The sequence below is a fragment of the Erpetoichthys calabaricus genome, chromosome 9 (genome assembly GCF_900747795.2).
Source record: "Erpetoichthys calabaricus chromosome 9, fErpCal1.3, whole genome shotgun sequence".
Lineage (NCBI taxonomy): Eukaryota > Metazoa > Chordata > Cladistia > Polypteriformes > Polypteridae > Erpetoichthys > Erpetoichthys calabaricus.
The window spans coordinates 60,048,153-60,062,029 of record NC_041402.2 but is presented as its reverse complement, the minus strand read 5'-3'; the positions used below and the strand labels follow the sequence as shown (position 1 = coordinate 60,062,029).

The following is a 13,877-nucleotide window of genomic DNA, read 5'->3' as shown; positions in this document are numbered from 1 at the left end:
CAACCTCATGGTTAAGAAACATTGGCTTACGCTTATTAATATTAAGAAAGAAAAGGAAAGAAAAACACACACACACAGCTTTTTCTTACCGACACTTTTCACCCATTATGGAGTTGCTTCAAAAATAGATTTGTGCATGCTTTTGAGAACCCAATGAAATGATCATTCAGATAAAAGTTATAATCATTTAACTTTCAGTATTATGAAGCTGTAATAGGAGATGAAATGAAGGGGACATTAATCTTTTCTCACAGTCCCTAACAAAAACAGAGGCTTCGCATTTATTCTTCAATTGCTGCAATTCCACAGATATTTGTTTTTGTTCTTAAACATATTTCTCTATGCTTCAATATTCAATATTTCCCTTTCTTTTAAGGGTGTGTTCAGTGTTATTATATTTATTAGCTTATTTTGTGACACTCCTGCTTTTACAGTAAGAAGTAGAGCTGACACAGTACAAAAAAATCCAAAGCCTGCTTCTTATGTTTGGTCTTATTTGGTAAACTCCCTCCCTCCATCTCTCACTCTGCTTTTTCGCATTGTGTGTGAAAGTTGTGTGGTACATATCTAATACCACCCGAACACATTTCTGCAAACTTAATTATTTAATGTATATACTTTCTAGTAACAGCACACTCACCTGGTAACATCTTAAAAATGTTCCCAAGTTTTAGTGAGCCTATTCTAATATTTTTGTTGCTCTGTATTTTTTCTTCTTATACATTCATACACACACATTCCAAGCATGTTGATTAATTGAGTCATTATAATCAAAAATATGACATTTTCAAACCATTCCATCTTTAGTTATTAGCTAAGCTGATTAATCATTGCAATATTCACCTGAACAATCAATATATTCATCTATTGCAGCGCTACTCATTATAAACACAATAGGTTTTATTACCATAGCCTAATTGTTGATTTCTGCCATTATATACTGTACATTATGAGTGCTTAAAACATAGCTCGACAGTAAGAGTCTGCAATTTTCTGACAAAATGAGAGATACAATCTGATAGAACCTGATGAAGAGGAGAGCTTTAACTGAGCCCCCTCCCATCAACCAGAAAAAAAGCACATGAACTCTGGTAATTCTGCTTAGGCATACATTCTAAGGGAAAACAAGGAGGATTCCAAAACATAGTAAGACTGCCAAATGCAGGAGAGTAGAATTGCCACTAAATTGTTAAGAGACTTCATGAATCCACATCTGCCCAGCTTGATAAAACAAATCATGGAGTGCCAAAGACAAGTGTGGTTACAATAACATTCAGTCAGTTATATCCATTATTCTATGTCATATGATTTGGTACTGTATCATGATGCTTAACATGTCATGAAGTTGCTGAAAATAAAATTGAGCTTTACATTTAAGTTAATTTGCAACTGCAAGTTAGACCATAAGTGCACAAGGAACAGTACGTGTGCCCTGTGATGGACTGAGTACCAGACAAGCATAGGTTACTTTACAAAATACAAAATGAATCACATTTACACTTGAATATATCTTTTCAGTTAAGTGTTCACTATAAATGTAAACAGCACATCTTTCCTTTCAAAAACAGTTAAAAGTTCTGGGAAAGGATGATGTATTTCGGTATTCTTTTTTATAATAAATTAGGATACTGAAATACAAACATTCTGAGTATCATTCATAATATTTATACATACCATTTTCATGGTATAAGTCACACACATTAGACCCACAATAACAATGCCCTTACAAGTTGTCTTTCTCAAAATCTGCATTGTCTATTAGGCATGTATATCTCTTTATTGGTGATTAGCAAACCCAGCTGAATTTGCTTTATCTTGGGGTTAGCAAAATCATGGAAATATTCAGAAACTTCACTAAACTCAGAGAAATGCATTGATATCATTGGAGAAGGAGAAACTGAACTAGTTTTGAGTGGATTATAATGGTGCAATATTGACATCCAACCACCTTCAGGACTCCGACTCCATATTTTTCCTCAGGTTTAACCCCTGAAGCCTATCCCATGACTGGGTATAGCCATAAGACAGCAGATGTTTAAAATCAGAGTTTCTCATCTCCTCGATGAGTGGTCCTACCGGTCCGACAGGCCGCATCTGCCTGAAGCAGCTGGTTATGGTGCCAGTAACATGCCATCACCCCATCTCCTGTTAATGGAAACAGTTCTGCCAGGCTTGGAAACTAAGCCACTTTGAACACCAGGAGCTGGACTTAGTTGTCAGAGGTTAAATGAGATGCACACCAGGGCAGCATTTGTAGATGGTGGGAGCTTGTCTCACCCACCACCTCTGGCTATAACACCTTTTGGATCCAACAGCTGGGGGTGGTGGTGGGAACAAGCTCCCATCATCTACAAAATGCTCCCATGCTCCTACAGTCAAGCCAGCTCCAAATGTAATGTTTTGCATTTTGGATTTAGTCAGCACAGCCGAAAGGGTGCCCCTGGACAGCACAAGGCCCTCATATACTGTTGCTCAGGCCTGTGCCCTGGAGTGGTCATTCCAATCTCACCTCAAGGTGTTAGCAAAACATGGAGGACTGCAGCTGCGGGTTGTAAGTCCCTGCACAACTGGCGTTGAGCTGGGCACCACGGGCTGTCTTCGATGGTGGGAGGGATCTTTGTGTCCCATTGGTCAACTATCACCCGCATTAAGCCGGGCAGCCCCCAGCCAGTAAGGTGTTGACCCGCCACTGTTTCTCTGCTTCAGTGGGTGCCTGGAGCTCAGAGTTTTGCTCAACAAGCAGATTGTTAACGATGCACCAGGAAAATATCACTGGAAAAAATTTTTGTATTTCAAGCTGAAACATGCGAACAATGCACACTGCACTGTCTGATGACTTGAAAGAAACTGAGGATGCTTAAAAGACCACAGTATTTGATTGTGAGCTGCATAGACCATGTTGACATAGCAGCATTGAAGGAAACAAGGCTACCAGACAGTGGATCCTTGAAGGAAGAACATAATACCTTCTTCTGGCAGCGGAAAGGTGTTGAAGAAACCAGGAAACAAGGAGTAAGTTTTGTTGTCAGGAACACCCTGCTCCACAAGAATCAATCTCCAATGGGTGGCACAGAAATAGATCTCATCCTACACCTCTTCACATCAGCAGGTATTGTAAACCTTGTGTGCATCTATACATCACCCTAAAAGCCACTTCCGACGTCAAAGAACAGTTCTATGAACACCTAGATAGTGTAGTTAACAGAATCTCAATGTCAGAGCACATTTACCTCTTGGGAGATTTCATGGTGGGTACAGATCGAGAATCCTGGCCAAGCACGTTAGGTCATCACGGCACAGGAAAAATGAATGAGAATAGCCAGAGGTTACTTCAGTTCTGACTATTGGCTTTAACTTTCAGGCACTATCAGTCCATGTCTTACAAATACTTATTTTTAGAACAAGGCATGTTATAAAGCTTCCTAGAGACATCCAAGGTCAAAGCAATGGCACCAGTGGGACTTGGTCATCAGCATATTCAATACCAGAGTTTACCACAGTACAGACTTTGATACTGACCACTCCATGATTGTCTCAAAGGTAAAGCTCCAACAAAAGAAATTCCATCTTTCAAAGAAGAAATGTCAACCAAGAATTAACATCAGTAAGACTGCCTTCATAGACAAAAACAAGGAGTTCATAGAGAGGCTTGAAAAGTCCCTGGCTAGTGACCAACAGCAGTGTTCTGAAGCAAGATGGAATTCCCTCCTAAACACTATCTGCAGTGTTGCCATCATGATTTGTGACAAGAAAGAGCGCCATAATGCAGACTAGTTTGAGGCTAGCATATTGGTATTAGAACCTGTCATTGACACTAAGCAAAACAAACTCCATCACTGCACAAATGACTATTAGCTTTAACTATCAGGCAATATTCAGCTGGCATGAGACACTAGCAACATCTGGAGCATGAATGAAGACATTAAACAAGCAATAGATAAACAAATGAAGTATGAACTTCTGAAGTCTAAGACAGGAGAGGTAATCACAGACAAAAACAAACAAATGGGTCAAATGCTATCTAGACCTGTACTCCACAGAAAACACCATTCAAGTTGTGTTAGACATCATCGAAGACCTGCCTGTCCTTGCCGATCGCATTTATCCAGAATCACTGTAGATCTTTCAGCCATAAATTCACACTGTCGACATGATTTTCTCTATAAGTCAGCTTCAAGAGAATCGCCGAGAACAAAGTAAGCCATTATATAATTGCATTTGTTGATCTGACCAAGACTTTTGACCTCGTGAGTAGGACAGGCATATTTCAGCTGCTAAAAAAAAAAAATATTGGCTGCGCTGCCAGGATCAGACTGCTGAGCCACTCCAGATGTTATACTCAACAGCACAAAGAGACTGACCACGGGTGCAACTGTCATCTTCCAGAGATGGACAGATGGAAACTACTACTACTATTATAAAAGGTGCAAGGGTCTTTTAAGTGTATCCAACATCTAGGCAAACGTCTAACAATGTGCACCACTGTACCTCCCTGATATAAAATAGAATACCAGAATAGTAAAAAGGTCTTGTAGATAGGAAGCATGAATTCACTAAAGCTTGTGCCCCACAGGTTTGATAAGAGGTAACCATCTTCCTCAAACTAAATTTTCCTTTCTCCCTTCAGCCCCGACCCTCTCTTTTTCACTGCCACTGCTACCAAATAAGCTCATGGATGGATTCTTCACTCCTTCTTCCTTAGCATCTATGCAATTTTATTAAAGGGGTAGGCTTACATATTACATGCAAGTCACATACAAATCCACACAAAAAGACATTACAGTAATCCCTCCTCCATCGCGGGGGTTGCGTTCCAGAGCCACCCGCGAAATAAGAAAATCTGCGAAGTAGAAACCATATGTTTATTTTTATATTGTCATGCTTGGATCACAGATTTGCGCAGAAACACAGGAGGTTGTAGAGAGACAGGAACGTTATTCAAACACTGCAAACAAACATTTGTCTCTTTTTCAAAAGTTTAAACTGTGCTCCATGACAAGACAGAGATGACAGTTCTGTCTCACAATTAAAAGAATGCAAACATATCTTCCTCTTCAAAGGAGTGCGCGTCAGGAGCACAGACTTGTCAGAAACAGAGAGGAAAGCAAACAAATCAATAGGGCTGTTTGGCTTTTAAGTACGCGAAGCACCGCCGGTACAAAGCTGTTGAAGGCGGCAGCTCACACCCCCTCCGTCAGGAGCAGGGAGAGAGAGAGAGACAGAGAAAAACAAACAGTGAAAAATCAATACGTGCCCTTTGAGCTTTTAAGTATGCGAAGCACCGTGCAGCATGTCGCTTCAGGAAGCAGCTGCACACAGAAGGTAGCAACGTGAAGATAATCTTTCAGCATTTTTAGACGAGCGTCCGTATCGAACAGCCCCCCTGCTCACACCCCCTACGTCAGGATCAGAGAAAGTTAGCGCAAGAGAGAGAAGAAAAGTAAGTTGGGTAGCTTCTCAGCCATCTGCCAATAGCGTCCCTTGTATGAAATCAACTGGGCAAACCAACTGAGGAAGCATGTACCAGAAATTAAAAGACCCCATTGTCCTCAGAAATCCGCGAACCAGCAAAAAATCCGCGATATATATTTAAATATGCTTACATATAAAATCCGCGATAGAGTGAAGCCGCGAAAGGCGAAGCGCGATATAGCGAGGGATCACTGTACCTTTAAGACATGAATACACCAAAACATTCTGCATTTTCATCTGCATGCATGTGTGTGTGTTTTTTTTTTTGTTTTAAGATACCTTTTTACTTTGTACAGCAGTCCTGAGGCAATTTTCAGGTTAAGAGCCTTACTCAAGGACACAGAGCAATTAGGGGCTGGCTCAGATATTAGAGTACATATCACTACTCAAGTTCTGATCCAAACACTAGACCAAACCCTGCCCATAAGTATAGTGGGAAGCTAACACCATTTAGTTTCAATTGGCATCCTCATGGCTGAGGTAAAAAAAAAAAAAATGAAGCTATATTAACAAAACCACATTATGTTTGACACTGAAACACAACTGCTCTAAACATGCTAATGCAAAAATATCAGCATTTTTTTGTCACTTTGCTACAGTCATTGTATTGGCAAAGGACATATGACATACAAGGCCACATTTTGTGGAGTAAGTCATACAAGTCATTGAGTTCAATTGAAAGAAAGATTCACAAGGCAGTGAAAATTTCAGCAAAAAGGTGGTCTGCTACCAACAAAAATCAAAAGCTCAAATGCACTCACTATTCTCTGCAGAAGAGACTACAGTGTCACTGAAAAACAGGAAGTCACACATTCCTCCAGGTCACAATACATTGCGGCAGTGGCAAGTTAATGAAGTTTGATTCAAGAAGCTTTGTATACCTGCCAGATGCATCATCACTGAATGGGTTTTTTCACTACAGCTGGGCTTCAAACTGGTCCAGAAACATGATTAGACATGTTGGTTTTTCTTCTTATTGGCTACTTATTAGTTTTTCTTAAAATGTTTATTATTGGATTGTTTAAGAAATAAACAACATGATATCCCCGTAATTAAAACAGTTCACTGAAAAGTCATGTGATAGGTTAAAAAATAAATACATTAATAAATAATTTAATTAATTTTATTCAAATACTAATTAAGAGAAATAGTTCATATGCACATCACTATTAGTGATATCACCTCTGTTCCATACACAGTGTGCTGAAATTTGTTGCCTTGTTTGTTAAAATGTTTTTAAAAAGGCAGTATTGTCTCATATTGTCACTCCTTTTTGACAAACTATAGGCTGTGCATGAATACTGTATAGACATTTTAAGGCTCAAGAGGTTGGATTTTTCCACATTACTGTATAAACATTTTGAACAAAATAAAATAATTTTAAAAACTGATCAGAAACATTAATAACAGCCTGTATAAGTATTTTTAAGGTATACAGTAAGCAGTAGTGCCGATTTAGTGTTAAAAAAAAAAAAAAAAAAATTAACAGAGTCTTACTTACATAAGATGCCTTCAACAGCATCATGCTGAAGGAATTTCAAGTTGGATATCTTTACATTGTCACCTGTGCAATCTAGAAAGGTTTCACCTTTGCCCTTCTTTTCAATTACAACATCATCAGTTAATCCATAACCTAATAAAAAAATAAACAGAATTACTTTACATCTTCACACTGTAGCTTGATCTGTACTCAACGGATGCAGACATCTGATAGCAGGAGTACTTTTTAAGATGAGTCTTATATATTTACAAGTATTGTTGCCATAATCAATAAATGACATATTAGTGTGTTATAATCAAAATATGCTTCCCATCAAATATTTTAACAAGAATCTTAGACTATTCCTTTATGCAGAAATTTTCCAGATCCTTAAACTTCATATGTCTTCATTTATGAACTGTCCATTTCACACCACGGGTATTCAAACAAGTTAAAAGAATAAAGTATATAAAAATAAACATTAAAAGGTTATTAAAAAAAAACAAAAAAAATACAACAACAACAAATGACAATCTGCCCTTTAAATAAAAAGAAAAGAAAATGTAGTTCGCAGTTTCAATGCCAGGCACTCAGCTGACATTGTTCCATCCTCTGTGGTTATAATGCATGCATGGTGGACAAAAGCAAAAGTGATACAGCGTTGTAAATTTAAAAAGTATTGCAAACATATTGGTAATACACATGTACACCACCCAGGTGATGTAACATGCCATCCCCAACAACTTTGTATTTTTGTTTGTGTCGGCATTCTTTCTGTTGCTCGCAAAGAAGGCACCGTAGATACTCGTGTATTAGTCGATCTCGCAGATAAGTCGAGTGTATTTTTAAGCCGAAAATTACAAAATTTGTTATGACCCGCGTATAAGTCGAGGGTAAAACTTGACAGCTATCAAATTCTTTGAATTTAAAAATTATACCCAATGTACCTGGGCCCAGACTTTCAACATTTTAATCTTTGAAGAATTTTAGAAAGCCAAAATTAAAACTCCAAAAACATTATTTATTTATTCACTTAAAGTTAGAATATTTCAAATAAATTCATATTCAAGTCCCTCGCATATAATAAAGTGGCCCTAAGTGTCTTCTTCAAATCCTTCAAAGTCCGATTCTTCGTCATCAGAATGTCCGAATAAAACTTGAAGTCTTCTTCTGTGACGTCGTCAGCATAAACATCGTCCTCTTCGCTGTCGCCATCTGTTGAATTATCTGCTGCTGATTCTTTGTCTTCATAGATGGCATCATCTTCTGATCCATCCATAGCATTACTGATGCCGCATTTCAAGAACGACTTTTTCATCATTTCTGGTGGAAGTGAGTCCCAAGCTTCCTTTACCCATTTAGCTACTAAATCAATGTCTGGTTTCATCAAATTCCCTCCTTTTGTTAATTTTACTTCTCCAAAACACATCCACTGCTGGCACATGCTGCGTACTCTGTCCTTGAATGGCTTGTTCAAACAAACATCTAATGGCTGGAGCATCGATGTCAATCCGCCGGGAATAACAGCTAACGTAGTCGCAATTTTCCTGGCTTCATCCTTCATATCCTCTGATGTAGGAGTGCGGAACATGTCCCACGCCAAAAGTGACGGGCATTTTCTTAGCCCTGTTCCTGATCGCCTAGCCCACACATCTTGAGCGTCAAGCATTGAGTGTACAATGTCATTACCCAAATTCTATGGACAATTGTGTTGCCCCGTGGATAAGTCGACCCTGTTTTTTTGAATGAATTTTAAGGCATACATTTTTTGACTTATACGCGAGTATAAACGGTACTTCTTCTGGTTTCCCATAAACCTGCCACTAACAGGCATGCAATCTATTACAATGTAATAACACTGCCCACAGAACAGGGATGGTTCATTGTACTATAGGGGAAGAATTAAGTTCCACAGAACTATTCATTCATTCATATTGTAGTCATATAGGTGGGCAAGCAATACTGATTAAGAAACAAAATATAAAAAATTGCAGAGTTTAGGGAAAAGAGTGTGGAGGCTATGGGGAAATTCTGCATAGAAAGTAATTTAAAATGGTCCTTAAGACAGAGTGAGACATCAGGACGGGCACCTACAGATACCCACTGTCTGAGCACAGTAGAAAATTTTCAGATCCAATTCTAGAATATAATAACACAGTTACAATGTGCGGTTTTTATTTTTTCTCCCTGAAACCACTTTTAACTAATGTTGGAAACCAAGTTTAGCTACAAACAGCATCTTTGGGGCTGTCCCTTCCCAATAACTAGAACAGAGAGTGAATAAGTTCAAGACACCACGTTGTGAGAACTACAGTACAAAAGCAATGGGTCATAAGAGAAAAAAGCATCATAAGACAGATATAACAGAACTGAGGGGAAAGTAGGGCGTTAACTAAGGTACTGCTGATTCAGTAACTACAAATTGAAAAAAAGAGTAAATTGTACAAAGGGATTCATACTGAGGAACCAAAAATATTATAATTTATTATGGCATGTTTTTAAGTTTAGAATCACTGTTTATGGTGTTGAACATGTAAATAGTTCATGCCAGACTTTGTTTTTTATCATATTTTACCTCAGAAATACATAATATATACAGAATGTTTTTAAAGTATAAGATTTACAGAACACTAAGCTGCCTCCTTTAAACAAAAATCTAGAAGCAAAGCAAATATTACTAGAATAAGTAACAATATCTGAGCTCAAAGAGTCTTTTCTAAATTTATCAAACATAGCTGATATTGATGAGGAAGGTTCTAAATAATTAATATAAGTCAATTAGCAACACTGTCAAAATAAGCCTTTTTGACAAGGTGGTTTACTGTCTTATGGTAGGCTGTGGCATTTGCATTCTGCATAGACATATACAGGACATCAATATGTCTTATATAATGAACTTTACATGTGTACTTTTAATAAGTGTGAGTATAACAATCTATTAATTAGTGATAAGCAAAACATTTCTCAAAGAGAATTTCACTTTTCTTTGCAAAACAATTTGAGAGACCAATTGTATATCGCCACAAGTGAAAGTAGTGCCATCAACACATATATTTTCATTTCATCTTAGTTGTCATTTTTAAATTAACTGTAAAACAGCACTCAGACAATTTAAAATTGCCTCACAGTAAAGCAGTGTGGCATTTTGGCATGAAAATTCTGGTGGGGCTATACCAGACTTTTCCTTTATGTATGCTTCTCTTGTGTAAACATTAACTAAACAAACTTAAAAACAACTTAACTAAATTATAATATTGCTACCTCTTTTTCTATCTATCCATCCATCCATCCTCTTCCACTTATCCGAGATCGGGTCATGGGGGCAGCAGCTTGAGCAGAGATGCCCAGACTTCCCACTCCCCGCCCACTTCATCTAGCTCTTCCAGGGGAATCCCAAGGCATTCCCAGGCCAGCCGGGAGACATAGTTCATCCAGCGTGTCCTGGGTCTTCCCCGGGGCCTCCTCCCAGGTTGGACGTGCCTGGAACACCTCACCAGGGAGGCGTCCAGGAGGCATCCTGATCAGATCCCCAAGCCACCTCATCTGACTCCTCTCAATGCGGAGGAGCAGTGGCTCTACTCTGAGCATCTCACCCTATCTTTAAGGGAAAGCCCAGACACCCTGCGGAGGAAACTCATTTCAGCCGCTTGTATTCGCGATCTCGTTCTTTCGGTCACTACCCATAGCTCATGAGCATAGGTGAGGATAGGAACATAGACCGACTGGTAAATTGAGAGCTTTGCCTTACGGCTCAGCTCCTTTTTCATCATGACAGACCGATGCAGAGCCTGCATCACTGCGGATGCAGCACCGATCCGCCTGTCAATCTCATGCTCCATTCTTCCCTCACTCGTGAACAAGACCCCAAGATACTTGAACTCCTCCACTTGCAGCAGGATCTCGCTCCCAACCCTGAGAGGGCACTCCACCCTTTTCCGGCTGAGGACCATGGTCTCGGATTTGGAGGTGCTGATTCCCATCCCAGCCGCTTCCCATTCAGCTGCAAACCGATCCAGAGAGAGCTGAAGATCACGGACTGATGAATCAAACAAGACAACATCATCTACAAAAAGCAGTGACCCAATCCTGAGTCCACCAAACCGGACCCCCTCAACACCCTGGCTGCGCCTAGAAATTCTGTCCATAAAAGTTATGAACAGAATCGGTGACAAAGGGCAGCCCTGACGAAGTCCAACTCTCACTGGAAACAGGTTCGACTTACTGCCGGCAATGCGGACTAAGCTCTGACACCGGTTGTACAGGGACTGAACAGCCCTTATCAGGGGGTCCGGTACCCCATACTCCTGGAGCAACCCCCCACAGGATTCCCCGAGGGACACGGTTGAACGCCTTTTCCAAGTCCACAAAACACATGTAGACTGGTTGGGCAAACTCCCATGCACCCTCCAGGACCCTGTTAAGGGTGTAGAGCTGGTCCACTGTTCCGCAACCAGGACGAAAACCACACTGTTCCTCCTGAATCCGAGGTTCGACGATCCGACAGACCCTCCTCTCCAGGTCCCCCGAATAGACTTTTACAGGGAGGCTGGGGAGTGTGATCCCTCTGTAGTTGGAACACACCCTCCGGTCCCCCTTCTTAAAGAGGGGGACCACCACCCTGGTCTGCCAATCCAGAGGCACTGTCCCCGATTGTCCATGTGATGTTGCAGAACCGCCTCAAACCGCCACCTTATCGTGGTGGAGGGGTTTGCGTGTCCCAGTGATCCTAGGAGCTCTGTTTTTCCGGGGCTTTATGCCCGTGGTAGGGCCACCCAGAGCAAACTGGTCCTAGATGAGGGATGAGACAAAGAGCGGTTCAAGAAAAACCTCCTTTGAAGAATAAAAAACTTGGACGCCATTTTCCCTTGCCCGGATGCGGGTCACCGGGGCCCCCTCTGGAGCCAGGCCTGGAGGGGGGGCTCGATGGTGGGCGCCTGGTGGCCGGGCCTGTACCCATGGGGCTCAGCCCGAAGAGGCAACGCGGGTCCCCCTTCCCATGGGCTCACCACCAATGGGAGGGGCCAAGGAGGTCGGATGCAGTGTGAGTTGGGTGGTGGCCAAAGGCGGGGACCTTGGCAGTCCAATCCTCGGCTACAGAAGCTGGCTCTTGGGACATGAAAATGTCACCTCTCTGAAAGGGAAGGAGCCCAAGCTAGTGCACGAGGTCGAGAGGTTCGGGCTAGATATAGTCGGGCTCACCTCGACGCACAGCTTGGACTCTGGAACCAATCTCCTTGAGAGGGGCTGGACTCTCTACCACTCTGGAGTTGCCCCCAGTGAGAGCCGCCGAGCAGGTGTGGGCATACTTATTGCCCCCCGACTTGGAGCTTGTTCATTGGGGTTCACCCTGGTGGACGAGAGGGTAGCCTCCCTCGGCCTTCGGGTGGGGGGACGGGTCCTAACTGTTGTTTGTGCATATACGCCGAACAGCAGTTTGGAGTACCCACACTTTTTGGAGTCCCTGGAGGGGGGGCTAGACGGCATACCTTCTGGGGACTCCCTTGTACTGCTGGGAGACTTCAATGCTCACGTGGGCAATGACAGTGAGACCTGGAAAGGCGTGATTGTGGGACTCTGGAGGCAGCTAATAGGTACCGGCAGGGCAAACGGAATGCAGCTTCGGTGGTTGCCAAGGCAAAAACTCGGGCGTGGGAGGAGTTGGGGGAGACCATGGAGAACGACTTCCGGACACCTTCGAGGAGATTCTGGTCCACCATCCAGCGTCTCAGGAGGGGGAAGCAGTGCAGTGTCAACACTGTATATGGTGGGGATGGTGTGCTGCTAACCTCGACTCGGGATGTTGTGGGTCAGTGGGGGGGAGTGCTTCGAAGACCTCCTCAATCCCTATTTTTCTAACACCTAGCAAAACATGCAAGTTCATAAACTTTTCACACTGTGTGGGGAAAAAAATATATATTATAATAATAATAATAAACACTATAGATCAATTATTTTTTATGTAGTGAGGGCATTTTCTACTTTGTGTTCTTTTTCTATTTCTTCTGCAGTCCTGTACACATCACAAGCTCGCTCACTGTCCACACTCACACAATGAATGTCTGTTTTAATGAAAGGAAAAAAACCAAAAAAAAACAATGAATGCATATGGAATGTCAGTACCTGGTCCGTTTTGACTGGCATCAGATTACAGTCAAATCTTCTGACACGGTCATCAACTAAAAAAATATAGTCATTTAGATTATTGCTGCTTTGGGAAATATGTCGTCTATAAACTTCCCAAAAAGAAACATAAAAAGGCCACAACAACACTGAAGGAATATGCAGACTAGATGCACTGCATGACTCCAGCTGCACACACTGCACACCCGATAGCAGCTCTAACTTCCTTGCAGCCAAGTAATCGCTGGTCACCGTGAGGCCAGCAATCAAATAATATATACAATTTTGTAACATATCTGCTTTTTCTGCAACAGAATTTTGTGCTTCTGTGAAAGAGGAGCATTACACTGCTGGCTTCTTCTCAATGAAGACAAAAGGAGCTCAAGTAGGCTCCCTGATGGCATTTTCAAATTTAGCATGGTCAACCACAGTGATTGGTGTAAATCCAAGTTATAGCTTAAAGTCAAGAAAAGAACAATGCACTTCTATTATTGATCTCTTTTCTTTTGTTTTGATTAAAGGCAGTCACAGTAATTTCAAAGGAGAAAATGGTACTGAGTTTTTCTAACCTTTTCTCTGGTGTATGTTGCCTGGCCTTGAGCTAGAAGTGCAAACATGCAAATTTATTTAAAAAAAAAAAAAAAAAAAACTTTCAAGACCCATCACTAAACAGAATGTGTGTATGTGCAAAGTAAACAGACACCCAAGTGTACATAGAGCACTGCAGAAAAACAGGCATGAATACAATTTCACATACTACAAGCATCAATATATATATATATATTTTTTTAAATTACTTTAAGCA

At 41.1% G+C, this 13,877-nt stretch overlaps 1 protein-coding gene across 2 annotated transcripts in view; it reads right to left on the bottom strand.

The window, feature by feature from the left end:
• The window catches only part of shcbp1 (SHC SH2-domain binding protein 1), a 60,192-nt gene that overhangs the window by 18,522 nt on the left and 27,793 nt on the right, over positions 1–13,877 (bottom strand). For both annotated transcript variants that reach the window (XM_028809660.2, XM_051931582.1), the window contains exon 9: positions 6,974–7,105. In XM_028809660.2, the coding sequence (XP_028665493.1) occupies positions 6,974–7,105 (132 nt within the window). The remainder of the gene's footprint in view (positions 1–6,973; positions 7,106–13,877) is intronic.